Raw genomic sequence first — 15,700 nt, forward strand, 5'->3', positions numbered from 1 at the left:
CATTTACTTATAATCAAATACCACATTAAACACAAAGGCTTTATCCAGATTGATCAGATTACTCCTTTAACCAACAGACTTAATTCTAATCGACTTTCTGTGGCATTTTCCTGAATCAAATAATTTCCATTTCTTTGAAGGAGAGTCTAAGAGGAATTCCTAAGATACTCTGGTCAATGGTAGTGTTACTATGGAAACCACGTGGCTTCCCAAGGAAGCTCGTAAGAAGTCAGCATCCATCGATAAATTCTGGCCTGTTGGTTTTTAAAGAATTGTTCATTTTCTAGTAATTCCTTAGGTCGTTAACTGAAATATGCATAGGGAGGCAGAGCCAGGCCCCTGGGGACTCCAGCACCCTTGCAGAAAGAAGGTCTCTGCTTCTACTGCAGCCTCTGGGAGCACCAGGCCTGACGGCACCAGGGTCCATGGCAACCCAAAGAAAATTAAAGCCTGGGAGACTCTCCTGACCTTCTAGCCCATGGATTTCTAATTATACTCGGAGAATTAGATTCGATTAACTTGAGGGAAATGCAACACTATGTGACTGTATGTGACTGATAATAGTACACGACCTAAACCTTGGTCAGGTCTGAACAGATGGATGATTTGAGGGGCTTCTCCAAGTGTCAAGTATACTGCCTGTCGCTCCCCCATCAGAGTGACCCTTCTTTGGTTTTTGTATGAAACATAACTACCAGTAAATGTTTGACAAACCAGCTCCTGAAGAAGGTGGGGGAGCCTCGATTTGCTACCAATGGTTTAACAAATGGGTCAACAAAAATCCTAAAGATTTACGATTGGCTGTTGGAAGCCTGTGTGAGTGAGATCTAGCTACCCCCTGGCTGGTATCTGACCACTGGACAAGTGAGAGAGAGATCCTGGAAGAACGAAAAACAAGCAAGAGAGGATACTGGGTGGTGGGAAATGCAGGAAACAGGCCCGAGGTGAAGAGCACTGGCCAGCGGTGCAGTTTCACCCGGGGGCACTTTGGATTGGCTAGTGAAGAGGAATGGGGGGCGGGGCTGATGAAGCACCAACAATGCCGGCTTCCCTTCTAACCCTTGAGCTCACCTCACTCCAGTTGCCCACTGTCCAGTCCGATGGGCACAGGATGTCTCGGTTGCAGGAAATGAGGGTCTTGGGCTTCAGCAGGTGCTGGCAGTCTTCAGCTGGGAGAGCCTGCTCGTCGGAGCCCATGGTCTGGATGCACAGCACCACCCGCTTCTTCTCTCCGTGGGGCCCGCATGTGGCCGAACACGCTTCCCACTCCCCTGCCCACCACCTGCAGACACACAAGGGCATGTGAGGGAAGATCACCCACAGTCTATACACTCTCAATTCAACCCCTGCAAGGAAACCAGGAGCAGAAGTGCCCGTGACAGAGCTGGGAGGTTCTTGAAGATGCTCCCATCCAGTGGAGGGCGCTCTGCAGACAGGGCTAAGGCTAGCTTGCTCAATCACAGCTCCAAAACCCAAAAGAATACTGGGCATAAGTAGATGCTCAGTAAGGATATTTTTAAATGAGAAAAAAAAAAAAGCCCTCTTTTCAGTCAAGAAACCTGAGGTCCAGTTTTCTGTTGTACAACTTCAAGTGAGTTTAAGCCTTACTCTCCTTATCTGTTAAATGGATGTAACAATGCTGACTCAATTTTTTAAATTAAAAAAAAAATTTGACTGGGGAAGAAACTAGGGTCATTTATTTATTTTTTAACAGAGGTACTGGGAAATGAACCCAAGACCCTGTGTGGGCTAAACACACACTCTACCACTGAGCTATATCCTTCCCCACAATCCTGACTTTAAAAGAGTGTTGAGGATTAACAAAATACCAGTTTATGTCCAGTGCATAGTACAGGGCTTGACATCGTACCAGCTCAATCCTTTAGCAATCAAAACAACAACAGTTACCAATGATGAACTGGTATGACGTCAAGCTCTGTACTAGGCACTGGACATATACTTGTATTTCGTTTAATCCACAACGCTCATTTAAAGTCACTATTTTCCTAGGTCTCTTGGCTCCTAAATGAATGTTTTTCTATCTCAATGTAAAGCAGGTACTTAAACACTAATTTTCAATGATTTAGGAGCTGATCAGGCAGGGGGATTGTCATGATTCCCCCACCCCATCTCCTTCCATCTACCTATTAATATTTTCATGGGTCCCTTTAATCAGAAAGGGGTAGGAAAAAGAGAAACTTATCAAATAAGGTCATTTCTTTTTTTGTCAGCTGTTCTTGATAGGTTGAATAGTTGAAACTGTTCGCTAAATTAACCTTCTGAATTCTCTATGGAAAAATGAAGAGGTGTACTCTTTCTCTACCCCATTATCATGGATGACGGACTTAAGATTCTAGGATGTGAGCCCAGCGGTTACACAGAAGTAGCTTTTGAAAGTGACAAAGAGCCTTCTCTTTTTTCCCTTCTCCATCATTGCACAAATCTTCCTCAATACAAAATATGGAACAGGCGTCTTGACCCAGTGTGGTTTGGGTCCACCACTGCTTAGCTGTATGGCCTGTGTGTTCATCTCTCTGTGCAGGAATAAAATGGAATATTTCTCTCTTTTTCAAGGGAGAAATAATACAGCATGTGAAGTCCTTCAATCCTGACTTTAAGGGAGCCTTCTGGCCTTGAGAAAGTATTGAATTCTGAAGAAGATAAAACTTTGTACTATTACTTATGTTTACAAAATACTGCATTTATTTGGGTAGATCCTTGATCCTTATCCTTTTCATCTCTGGTTAAAAATATTAGAAGAAAGCTCTTCCTCAATTCTATTATATTCTTCACTTAGCAAGTAATTAAGATTACTTATTAATTCTTTTGTGTTTAACATTTGGCCATCTTGTGTGGATAAAGAGCTAATATTGGAATCATATGACATGACACCAAATAAATGCCCCCCTGTATTAATCTAATCACTTTGTCCTACCTCTGACATTTCTAAGGGAGGCCAGACACATTATCGAATATACCAAATGCCATTCTGGAGGGGCCTTAATCTGAGCTGACCGAAAGTCTAATGTATCTAATTATTTGCTACAAGGCTTTCAGCTATGGCATCACAAAGTGATAATGGACTTTCTTATTTTCTCCTCCTGAAATTTTCTCCACAGTCCCCTGGGAGTACCTCGCGTATGTTTGTCACTAGTTTAAAGTGAAACCCATCCTCTTTACTTCCCTGCAAAGGTCTTCCAGGCTCTGGGCTCACGAGCTATTGCCAATTGTTCTCTGTTGTCTGTCTCATTCTTTTTGGTGTCTGCCATAATCCCACCTCTTCCAGGAGACTTGTAAAAGAATATTGTTTTATATTTATGCTCATAGAAGATTTGTGACAGAAGACTGTTAACATGCTCAGTCTTTGGTGAGAAGGATAATGTAACATGCAAAGAACTCAACAAGACAAAAGACCCAGCCCACACGCTTATCCACCTCAACAAGACAACCTTTCTGGCTTACTCAGCACAGACTCAACAACAACCTAATCTGACTTTTTCCATTTTTGCCATTGATTTTTCTCTTACCAGAACATCCATGACATCAGTCACACCTGACACACAACTGGATGATTGGTATTACATTGCTTTCTATTCTTTAGTCCCTACAGATTAGTCAATCTTCTCATTCCAGTTACTATGTAAAAGCCTCAAGGACTGGGGCTCTATCAATGATTCTCACTGTACATCACTTGGGGAACTTAAAAAAAATGATCAGTGTTCGGGGGTTATTGCTATATTGGTTGACCAGAATCTCTTGCAGGTAGGGCCCAAGGCATCGGTGTTTTTTGAATTTCTTGATGACTTTCATATGAAGTCAGGATTAGAAATCACTGGTGTTATGATACCAAATAAATATTTGATTGTTTATCTTTAAATTTTTTCTACAAAGAACAGACTGTTGTTTTCTTATGAATTAAGTAAAATAAAGAAGTGAGTGTGTTTTGAGACCCACAAAGAACCTGTAGCTGTCCTGGAAAAGTTTACTGTCGTTTGGACACCTTCTGAAATCAAGCAGAAGGATCTGTATCTTCCACCCATTCCCACACCAGCGCTTGCTCAGGCAGCTCTGACTACCAATAAATCAATAAAATATAAAAATAAATGCTAACCCTTATTACACAGAAAAGTGAAAGTCCTAATCTGAATTTGTTAAACTCTTGCTCAGAATAGTAATTTCTTTAAAAATATCAATTTTTAAAACTATTATTTGTACTCATCTTTTCCCTAATAGCATTTAGGTACATTCCAAAATCAAATTCAATTGACATTCCAAATTCCAACATAATAACCATTAGTATGATATAAGCACTATAGCTTCCTTGACCTTTATACACAGTGTCTCCTTATTCTGACTGAATCCTGTTGGTCCCACCTCATCTTCTCTAGCTTTCTTGTGGTCCCCTGCACACACCGTGCTCATTCCTCTCCCAACTCTCATGGACTTTTCCCAGCCTCAATGACCTTATTGCTTTCATTGAGATTGGTAGTTCTCAACCAGTGGAGAGCCCCATAGTCACCTTCCCAGAGGACATTTGGGAATGTCTGAAGACATTTTTAGTTGTCACAAGGTGGAGGTGTGCTCTTGGGGTCTAGTGCGTAGAGAACAAGGATGCTGTGAAATACTCCATAATGAACAGGACAGCCCCCATGGCAAAGAATTATCCAGCTTCAGGTTGCTCTAGTGCTAAGGCTAAGAAACTTGGATTTAAACCATGAGCTATTCTTTCTGCACTGAAACCTCTATGCAGCTTCTGGGGTGGAAAGAATTGCTGATGGAGTTTATGAAGCACTTTGGATGTGCTGGGCACCATCACAGCTGTAGCCTCACAGAGCTCTGCTTTGCTGTAAACCAAAGTTCAGAGAGAAGTCAACAGGGGGAAGAGACTCAAATGACCTCTTTCTGGAGTCACATACACTTTCAATTCCAAAGATTCTTCTTTCTTGACAGCCTACTCCATCCTGGACCATGAACTCAAGACTTTCATCCTGAAAGCCATGTAACATGTATTTCTTATGCTTAGATTACCAGAAATTATTAAATCTTAAAAAAAAAATCCGTCCTAAGTACTCATTTGGGAAAGGACACAGAATGTCCAAATTGGATGTAGAAATAAATTATTACTGAAGGACAATAATCCAGAAATAAAAGATTAAATCTTGCACATTCAGTCATTTGAGTAGGGGAAGTGACAGCTCTGAAGGATGGGGATGAACTCTTCAGAGATAATGAAAATTAGGTGACAGAGGAAAATGTTGCAATTTGAAATTCATATCCAAGGAAATGACTGAACTAAGCTTTCGAAAACAAATAATATTAACACAGCAATCGACATTTATTATTTATTCTTTAGAAAAACAAATCAACTTAATTTTGTTTCTTTTATCCCCTTGTGAATTTGTGTGTATGATTTAGCTTTGGAGTTAGAATCTTCCACTTGTTTATAGCATTTTCATTGTGTTTTAATGTGTGAGAAATATTTTAAATTTTGGGATTCTGGTTTTAGCCCCCAAACCTGTTCATCCTGAGATCCCAGGCAGTAGCATGGTATCCTAGCCCAGCATAGAATTCTCAGCAGACAGATCTAGGTTCAAATCCAGGCTCTACCTCTTGCAGCTAAGAGATTTGGGAAAATTCTTGTGAAGATTTTAGTGTGCTCATCTGTACAATGGCATAAAAGTATCTTAACAGTCAGGGTGGCTAACATGAATAAATGATCTGGCAATATGGAAAGGGCTTGAAGGAGAGTGGGTTCTCAGTCCAGAAATCATGCTCCTTGGTATTTAACCAAAGGAGCTGAACATTTTATGGTCACACAAAAATCTGCACATGGATGTTGACAGCAGCTTTATTCATAATTGCCAAAGCTTGGAAGCAACCAAGAATGTCCTTCAGAAAGTGAATGGATAAACTGTGGTCCATCCAGACAGTGGAATATTATTCACACTAAAAAGAAATGAGCTATCAAGCCATGAAAAGACATGGAAAAACCTTAAATGTTCATTACTAAGAGAAAGAGGGCAATCTGAAAAGGCTATATACTGTACGTACCCCACTATATGACGTTCTGGAAGAGGCAAAACTATGGAGACAGTGAAAGGGTCAGTGGTTGTCAGGGGTCAGGAAGGAAGCAGAGGTGAATAGGCAGAGCACAGGGGATTTTTAGGGCAGATTTTTAGGGCTCTGTATGGTACTATAATGACAGGTATATGTCATTATATACTTGTCCAAACCCATAGAGTGTACAACATTCTATGAGAGTGGGTGAGAACTCTTTAGTAAACAGTGGACTTTGGGTGATTATGATGTGTTAATGTAGGTTCATCAATAAAAAAGTAAATAAATAAAGCAAAAGAAAAAGGAAAAAAAGAAAAATAGTGGGTTCTTAAAAATTGCTCGTTTCCCTCTGCCTCTTTACCCTGAGGTATGGCATTCAATTTCTCTGAACTCATAACTCCTTGTTTACCCCCTGGGGGTAGTACCCACCCTCTACCCCCTGACTTTACCATGAATATCATGGGAAGCTGAAATGCAATGGTAAATAAGAAGGACTTCTGTACGTTATCCATTATATTGGAATATTCCATGGAATTCTATTTAGCTCATCATATCCTACTTCAGAATGCATTTTCAGAAATTGTAGCTGTCACGTGTGGTATTTACTTAACATTTTCATGAGTCAAAATCTCTGACCAAGTTAGAGAGCCTTATGTATTTCAACGAAAATGAACTGAGTAATAAAAGCACCGTGGGTGAAGTTTCGAGTTGTAACTTCTGATAAAGATTTTAGTCCAGATACATTAAATAAACAAATACAGATTTAGGAAAAGGAAAAAAAAATATGTGTGTTTACATATCATGAGAACAAATAAATATTAGATATGAAATTTCAATAAAATTAGCTAGCTGGGATCAAGTAACCCTCTAAATACAGGTACCATGAATTTTTAACATAAATGTATATATGTATGCATGTAAGTATGAGTGTGTGTGTGTGTATCACCTTGGGCATAAAAATAAAAACAAGGGCAGACATTTTACTTTCAAGTTTAAAAAAAAAACACTATTGGGATCATTAATATCTCTCTCTGAAAGCTGTGCCTTTAGTTTGAGGTCTGAACTAGGTAAATTCAGGCATGATCTGCTAATTTTATTGATCTTAAAGGACCACAAATGGTGCTCAGGCATTAATCATGTATAGAAACAACAAACTCAGACCCTGGGAAATAGATACCAGACAGAGGGAAATCAAAACAAAAATGCGACCAAATGATAAAGATTTTAAAAGGCTTGCCAAATTACATATGCTTTGTTCTTCTTCCTTAAGTGTAATCTTCACATTGTTTAGAGGCAATTGGAGGAAGTTAAATTTCCAACACAACAGCAGAAACTGGGGAACAGGATGGATTGTTTTCCTCCCTTTGAAGTGTGACGATGTGGAATGGCAGCAGCGGCAGCTGCAGAAATGACCAGCAGCTCACCAAGAAAACCTGGGCACTGGATGTCACACTTGTGCTGACTGGGATGGCACAGGGCTGGTTGTGGCCATCAGCACTTCCATTCTAACTGCCAGGGCTTCATTACGGACTGTGAGAGGGAGCTGAGTAATTGATCCATTTCAAAAGTTTGCTCTAAATCAACACGCTGTATCCATGTACTCAGCTTAGGAAGCATTCCAAGAAAAAAAACCCAAAGTGTCAGTCACCTCGTCCTAACAATGCTGCTCTTAGAACATGAGGTAAAGAGATGCCAATTAACCACAAAGCCCCAAAGAGAACAGGGACTGTGGACAGTGACCAGGAGGCAGGGCATCCGGCAAGGCACCCAGAAGCCTGACTGCTGGTCCCAGCCCTGACAACAAGGGCTCCATCTTGCCGATGGGCATGTATCTCCTAGAGCCCTGCTGGCTGCTAGCTTTCTTAGGAAGTGAAATATTTGTGCTATTCCACAAATCCTTTGTCACGTGCTCTGAAGAAACCCTAATCACATGGTTTTCCAAGCTCTGGTGCTTCTATGACTTGGTAGAGAGATGGCCTCTTCTCTTTCCCTGCTTTTATGTTATGCTTGCATTAATTAGTAAGCCTGTGGCTGCAGTAACAAATCACCACAAACTTGGTGGCTGAAAACAACAGAAAAACTAGTTTCTTAGAGCTCTAGAGGCCAGACATCCAAGTCAGTGTTACTGGGATGAAGTCAAGGTGGCGGCAGGGCTGCACTCCCTCCAGAGGTGCTAGGGCAGATCCATTCCTTGCTTCTTTCAGTGTGGGGTAGCTGCCAGCGTTCCCTGGCTTGTGGCTCATCACTCCAATTTTTTATTTAATTTTTCATTTTCTTTAATTTTTAAATTTTCTATTGAAGTACAGTTAGTTACAATGTGTCAATTTCTGGTCAAGGTCAGCATCTTCAAATCTCTTTCTCCTCCATCTTCATAATGCTTCTCCTGTGTGTGTGTGTGTGTGTGTGCGCGCACATGCATTTGTGTTTGAAATTTCCTTCTATCTCTCCTATAAGGACTCTAAAGGAATTGAGGGCCCAAGTGGATAAATAATCCAGGATACTCTCCCCAATTCAATACCCTTTTGCTTAATCACATCTGCACAGGTCTGAACTTTCCAAATAAGATAACCACTGCAGGCTCCTGGGGGCTAGTTTTCAGCCCACCATGTGACTACATTCGGAGCCAACTTCAAGTCCCCAGAGGTCAGCCTGTATCACTTAAGAATTCGCCTATCAAGGCTCCCCCTCTGTGTCTACCAGGCTTCACCTCCAGCGCATCCCCTGCCCTTCAGCCTTGGGACTCCTGTCCCAGTGCTCGCCTCCTAGCACCGGATGTATCTTACTAGAGGGTCACCTCCAACTAGAAAGTTCTAGTAATTAGAGTGCAGTGGCAGGAAAAGATGATCACCCTGAACGGAACTGAAGTCTGAAAAGAATGAAGACAGATGTTTAGCTACAGGTGAGTAAGAAACTGTCAGATACAGACTGATGTCTGTTCTGAAACAGAGAGCTGATACCAGATGCACAACCTCCTCTGGCCATGGTGATTTTACGTACACAGCTCACATTCCCAGCTCTCCCTGGCCTCAGCAGGTGAGTGCCTGCATCGAGACTTCTTGATGCACCTAGCACACCTAGCACAGGGCTTGCTCTGCTTTAGACGCAGCCCGAGTAAGGGAAGAGGTGCTCGCTTCTTGGAGGGGTCCTGCTGCAGGCTTATAGCTAGCCAGCCTTGAGTTTTAGGACCTCTTCCTGGAACCAGGTACCCAAACCAGATACGTATCTTTTATTAAATCACAATATCACAGTGCTCAGTACATGATAACTGCTCTACGGTTATTGTCACCATCGTATCTCTCATGGGAAATAACGAAATGCTTAACAAATGCTTGCTGGTAATATTAAGGCCCAGGCATACTACATAAAACAATAAAAATGAGAACTTGAACCTCAGAGGTAAAATTAGATCCAGGAAATAAACAGCTGTGGCTTTAAGGAGGTAGCCCCTCACCAGAGAGAGTGGCTTTGAAAAGTGAGGTGAGACTCCCCGGCACGTGCCCAGGGAGCACAAAAGGAAGTTACTGGCAGAGGGTCGTAACTTTGAGGGAGAGTAGGAATGAAGGAAGCACGTAAACTCTACAGAGTGGTAGGCTCTCAACTAGAAAAGGCTATGGATAAGAAAGGGTCCTCTTTCCTCCTGTCGGCCCTGATAGTGGTGGGAGGAGGGGCAGAAAAGTAGGCAATGTTGCGTGGAGTTTGTTAATTTGCTATTGGACGAGTTAGTGTCAGTCATCTCATTTCAAGGTTTCGATATGGATGCATCCAGACTCTACAGACCCTGGATACAAGGGCAGGGCTTTTACTGCTATTTTTATGGGGGGACGTGCTACTAGGGAGGCGGACCAGCTAAAACCCACTCTCGAGTCTTTAGTTTTTTAAATTGAAGTGTAGTTGATCGATCTGCAGTGTTGTGTTGATTTGGGGGTACAGCATAGTGATTCAGTTATTTTTTTTCTGATTGTATTCCATTATATTTCTGATTATATTCCATTATTACAATACATCATGATATTGAGCATAATTCTCTATGCCATACAGTGAGAAAAAAAAAAGAAAGAAAAGAAGTTTCCTCTTTCCAGGGGCTCATTCTTTCGTGAAAAGAATTTATAGAAACTGCAATTCCACACAGAATCTGGTGGGGCCTAAACCTCTTGTCAAGTCCCCAGTTCTTCCCAGGAAAACAGTTCCAGGGCAGAGTAACAGCAAGGTGACGGACAGCAGCACCCCTGTCCCGCCTCCACAGAGGTGGGTCCAGCTCTGGACCTCACAGCCCACCTCTACCTGGCAGAAACTGCAGAACCAGATAATCAACCTTCTGACTCTGAGATGAGAGCTCCTGCCCTCTGCGGCCGGCCTGTTTGCCTTCACTGACTTGTCTGGACTCTTCTGTTTTGGCCTAGTTCTTTGGCCTTTATCCATTCTCCAAGCTCTTCTTTAAGTCCAGCCTGTCACTTGTTAGATTTATTATGCCAACTAGTCCCCTCCTATTAAACTAAACTCTTCTTAGTATGTCTTCTTGGGGCTGGAATGAAGCCTGATGGAATCTGCATCCAAAATACATCCCTGTTTAAGGTCATGAGAGAATGAAGACACTGCCCAGAACTGAATGTTCCTTTCCCTCCTCTCTCCTTCCTTCTCTCCCTTTGTTTCCCTTTCTTCCTTCTTTTTCCCACTCCTCTTTCTCTCTTTTTTGTAAGTCCCTTTGTAATGTAAGCCCCTCATAATAACATCCTGGCTACCTTCTAGAATCTCAATATCCTGAACCAATATGATTAGGAGCAAATGAATACCTCTACTACAGTGTTCTCAACCAGGGGTGATTTTTGCCCCCAGGAGACATCCAGCAAAGTCTGGAGGCGTTCGTGGTGGTCACATCCCGGATGGGGAAGGAGTGCTATAACATCTAAATAGATACAGGCCAGGGGGGCTGCTAACGTCCTGCGGTGCACAGACAGCCCCCCACAACAAAGGGTTATCCAGCCCCAAGTGTCAACAGCGCAGAGGTTGGGACAGCCTGGCCCGCAAGTCCATTCTTACAGGCAGCCCTCAGTGCCAACGAACACTGCCATCTGAAGGTGTCAGTGTGCTGTCTAGAAGCTACTGTCACACTGGTGAAGTGCTTTTGGAAAAGGTAAACCCATTAGCTAAAGACTTTTTGGACAATCTACATACCATTCTCTTCAACAGTGCTTGGGGACTTAAGTCTGACCGAACATTTAAACACTGAACACACCAGCTTCGTAAGAAATACTGCTCTCTGGGGAGAAAATGTCTCTCCTCCCACAGCTTGTCACAGGTTCCAACAGCATAGCTGCAGACACCTGTGACAGCTTTCCTGTATTTATTCCAAAAACAAAGCCACACAGCCTTCCCCTATCTCTCAGCCTGGATTACTGTTAAATCAGACCCCAAACTCCAGCTGTTACCAGTGGTTACCTGGGTGGACAATCCTTTTCATGGCACTTCTTCTGTCTCCCATTGGGCTGTGTTTCTGGGTCGCAGAACGTAGCTTTCACCATCCCGTGACCCTTCTTCATGCAATGGGCAGTCTGGCGGCGGATACCTGGGGGCCAGACAGAAAAGTTCACGTGTATTAAATCCAGAGCCCACATGGTCAGTGTCAGGTGAGGCCACTGGTCATGCCTATAGCTGATGGGAAAGCTATCCATAAGGTATTTGGTTTCTAAAGTAGGGATGAGGAGTGGGGACCTTTTATTACCTGTGCCCATACTGCAGCAGGTGATGGATGGAAGAGATCTTGCTTAGGAAGGACTACAGACAATGTATGTAGGTTAATATATAGTCTAATACATAGATTACAGCTTCGCTGTGGAGACAAGCCTAACACACATATGCCAAATAAAAAACAAAGTGAAATTTAAATAATGAAAGCAGGTATCATCACCAGGTGTTACAATAATAATGTTACATTATTAGTTTAATAAAGGAATTGAGGAGGTACGGAGTCTTATATTAGGTGGAGTCTATAAACTCTGAAAGACAGGAATAAAATTCAAAATAACGTTGTGAGGTTCGAGAGGATATGGCTTTTAAAGCAGAGGGTTTTGACAGCAAGGACTGATATTACTACAGCCTTCTGAAACCGGGTTGGTAATGGGAGTGAAAGGGGCACATGGCAGTGGCCAGGTCCACAGGCAGACAAAGCACCTCTGCGGGCTGGAGTGGACTCTGGATATGTAATAGTGTACACGTGTAGTGCCTGCCTAGCCTACGGCACTGTTCAAAATTGTGTGTGTGTGTGTGTGTGTGTATACATATGTGTCCCAGACAAATATACATGCATACATAAATGTGTGTGTCTGTATTGCGTACTACCTGTTATCTGCTATGATATATAATCTCTGAAACCTCACAACAACCCAGTGAGGTCAACACCATCATCACTATCTGACGGATGAGGAAACTGAGTGAAGTCACAAAGAAAAGAAAGGACCACTGGCTTTGCTGGCTCAGACATCATTAGCAAGAGAACACAGGAGTGGCCGGAACATCCCAGATTGAAAGGCGGAAGGGCAGTGAGGAAGGAGGCATCATGTCTCCTGAGAGAACTGATGCTTCCATTGAAATATGAAATACTCGGTGAGAAGACTAAAGACTGTGGCCCTGGGACAGAGCAATCAGCCTACAGAGACATGGGCACCCTGAGTTCTCAGGGCATCCAGGTCTCCAGGGGGCTCACTAGTGAAGCCCAGAGCTGGAAACGCCTTGAGTAAACCAATGATAAACTAGTCACCTCCTCACTTTGGCACCAAAGACATGGAGTGGCTTCCCCACAACCATGTGGCTGGTGGGACCAGGACTGGGGCAACTCCCTACCACCCACCAGCTCATGCTGCCTCATGCCAGCCCCGTCTCCAGGACTCATGGACTCATGCCAACCCCATCTGCCAGGCTGACTCGCACACTCAGATGCCAGAGATTGCATCTCCCCATTTAAAAGTATCAGAGGGAGTTTCAAAACAGTAAGTGAAGCCTTTAAAATGAATCAGCAATATTTTCTTGTCAAATCAACACTATTTTATTCTTTTGGAAGGGATAGGTAATCTGTCAACCACTCCGGCTTTCTCAGCTGATAGACTATGGGTTCTTCTTCTTCTGTCGTATAAATAAACACTACCAACAGTCGGAAGCAACATTGTAAAGGAACTTTCATGGCACAATGAGTAAGTCACTGTCTGGAAAGACACAGACACCTATAGAGGCAGACAATGTGAGTGGAGTGGAGACTGAAATGGTTAAAGCCGGAAGAGCTGATGTGTATCTGCCATTGTAGAAGAGAGACAAAGAAAAAGCTTAGCTACTTAGAAGTTTCATGCAAACTTCGGGTAATTGGGCAAATTCTTGATGTCAAAACATATAAAAGGGTTGGAAATCTCCCCCAAAAGGCTTGTTTCTGTGTGTGAATAGAGAAGATAAGCATGCTTAGTGCTCCTGCCTCCAGAAGTAGTAGAAGGGCACAGAACATCACATAAAATCCCTGCCAGAGAGTAAATAACATTTTATGGGTCAATCCACTGGACCAGTTGTCAGACAAACGGATGAATGGGCCAGGCAGATACAGCCCGAGTGTACAGGGGAAAATTAATGACATGTCAGAGTATCTCTGTTGGAATTAATGGTTGTGGTGACCACTAATCTTTTATTCTTCTAGCTCTTGGGTTCTTACTTGACAGTTACAAAGCTAAGCCCACATCTTCCAACAAGGGGTCTCAACCCAGTAGATTGATTTCTCCCACGTTACAGGAACACAATACCTGGCCAGGTATATCTTCCTCAACTCTGGTGCTTGTGAGTTCACTTGGTACAATTTAATCTATAATTTTATTCCTTCTCAAATTCTGGTTAAGTATATAAAACAAATAAACAAAATCCAAGGGTCTTGGGTTCTAGCCTCTATTTTTCCTTTTACCCACCATTTGGCTACTACAGGAAAATGAGGATATGATATTCGGACTAAGGGCAGGATGCTGAGCTGGTTGGTTTCTGGGAGTGTCATCCACATTTTAAACTCTATCATCTACAAAGGGAAGATAAAGATTAATCACTGGAAACCTTGGCTAATAAGAGGATTCTGGTTACTATAATTTTATCATTAACTGTGAAAATAGTTTGTTGCAACTGCTGTCAGAACGTTTCAAAATTACAGTTCATGTTGCCTCAGTGAACGTGACTATGACAAGCTGTATTTTCCAAAGACAGCTGCAACAATCGTTTCTCATCTGGCACCTTCTACGATGTGACGATGACATCTCTCCATCCCGACATGGGGTTACCCTGGCCTGGGACCAAATGCAGAAATGAAGCTGTGTGAGTTCAGAGGCTAGGTCATAAAAGGTCACGCAGCTTCCATCAGGTTCTTTTGGATCTGTCTTTCTCTGGACACGCCAGCTGGGTGAGAAGCCCATGCCCTTGGAGAGGTCAGGCGTAGGTGCTCCAGCTGACAGCCCCCGGTGAGTCATCCAGCCTGGGTGCCAGTCATCTGAGTGAAGAAGCCTCCGAACGACTTTAGCTCCCAGGCATTTGAGTCATTCTCAGCCATTCAGGTCTTCCTAGCTGAGGTGCCAAACATTGTGGAGCTGAAAAATATCATCCCCACTGTATCCTGTCTAAGTTTACAAACTGTAGAACCCATAAGCATAATACAATGACGGTGTTTTACCACATTAAACTGAGGTTGATTTGTTATCTAGCAGCAGTAACTGGAACAGCACTCAAAAGATGCTAGCTTTCCTCCTTTCTTCAGTCAAGACCTAGAGCTACAGTCCAGCTTGGCTCGCTAGCAGACCATCCACTACTGATTTTATTGATTTTTCATTTCATCCTCTCCTGTGTGAACGCTTCTTCTGCTTGTCACTCCCAATTCATTCTGCAACTGCCCTGAACCCTGGGAAGCTGATGCTATGGACTGCTGTGGCTTCCGGCTGGATTTGGGGAATGGAGGTGCTGTCTCTCTGGATAACCGCTCCTTCTCTTACTTCTTCAGGCCTAGGGTTGGTAGCCTTGTTTCCCCCATCCTCCACTATTAATGGACAGAGGTAATGAATCCCCTTTCGTGGTTTCCCCAAGCCCCACCCACACATTTGAAAGCAGTCAAAGTATTCCACCTAGGTGTGAAGGGCACCCTGACTGATAACGTAGCAAAAAACTCAAACTATCAATCTTGAGTGACGTACTCATTAATTAACTCTGTAAATCAACTGCTGGAGTAACAGACTCTTTTGCTGACATAGGATATTATAATACCCCTCGTAGAGGGGGTCAGAATCCTTTTAAGAGTAGAGATCACAACAGAACACTGCAAATGTAGAACATGTAACAGATTAGATTGAATCTATATGACCTTGACCTGTCCCTGGGATTTAAAGAAGAAAAATAATATTGGCTTCTCATTTGGCTTGCCTTCTGACTCTTACGCACTGAACACAGCCCCAAAATAAATTCTAGTTAATTAGGGATGTCAGTCAACACATTGGCCCAGTTCTAAGTTAGCTGCTTATCTAGAAGTATTTACTTGAAAAGGACATTAAGTGAAAATCAATCACATTCTAAAATATATGAGAATCAAATTTAAAATGTTATTTATAGAGGTTTCTGAGTTGCTTTCTCCATATAGCGATGAGAG

The 15,700-nt window shown here is 42.7% G+C and overlaps 1 protein-coding gene across 3 annotated transcripts in view; it reads right to left on the reverse strand.

Annotated features, from left to right (window-relative positions):
- The window catches only part of ADAMTS12 (ADAM metallopeptidase with thrombospondin type 1 motif 12), a 287,771-nt gene that overhangs the window by 43,829 nt on the left and 228,242 nt on the right, over nucleotides 1-15,700 (reverse strand). For all 3 annotated transcript variants that reach the window (XM_045517090.2, XM_010955560.3, XM_074356860.1), the window contains 2 exons: nucleotides 11,494-11,620; nucleotides 1,072-1,282 (listed from right to left, as the gene is read on the reverse strand). In XM_045517090.2, coding sequence (XP_045373046.2) covers nucleotides 1,072-1,282; nucleotides 11,494-11,620 — 338 coding nt within the window. The remainder of the gene's footprint in view (nucleotides 1-1,071; nucleotides 1,283-11,493; nucleotides 11,621-15,700) is intronic.

The sequence above is a fragment of the Camelus bactrianus genome, chromosome 3 (genome assembly GCF_048773025.1).
Source record: "Camelus bactrianus isolate YW-2024 breed Bactrian camel chromosome 3, ASM4877302v1, whole genome shotgun sequence".
Classification (NCBI taxonomy): Eukaryota; Metazoa; Chordata; class Mammalia; order Artiodactyla; family Camelidae; genus Camelus; species Camelus bactrianus.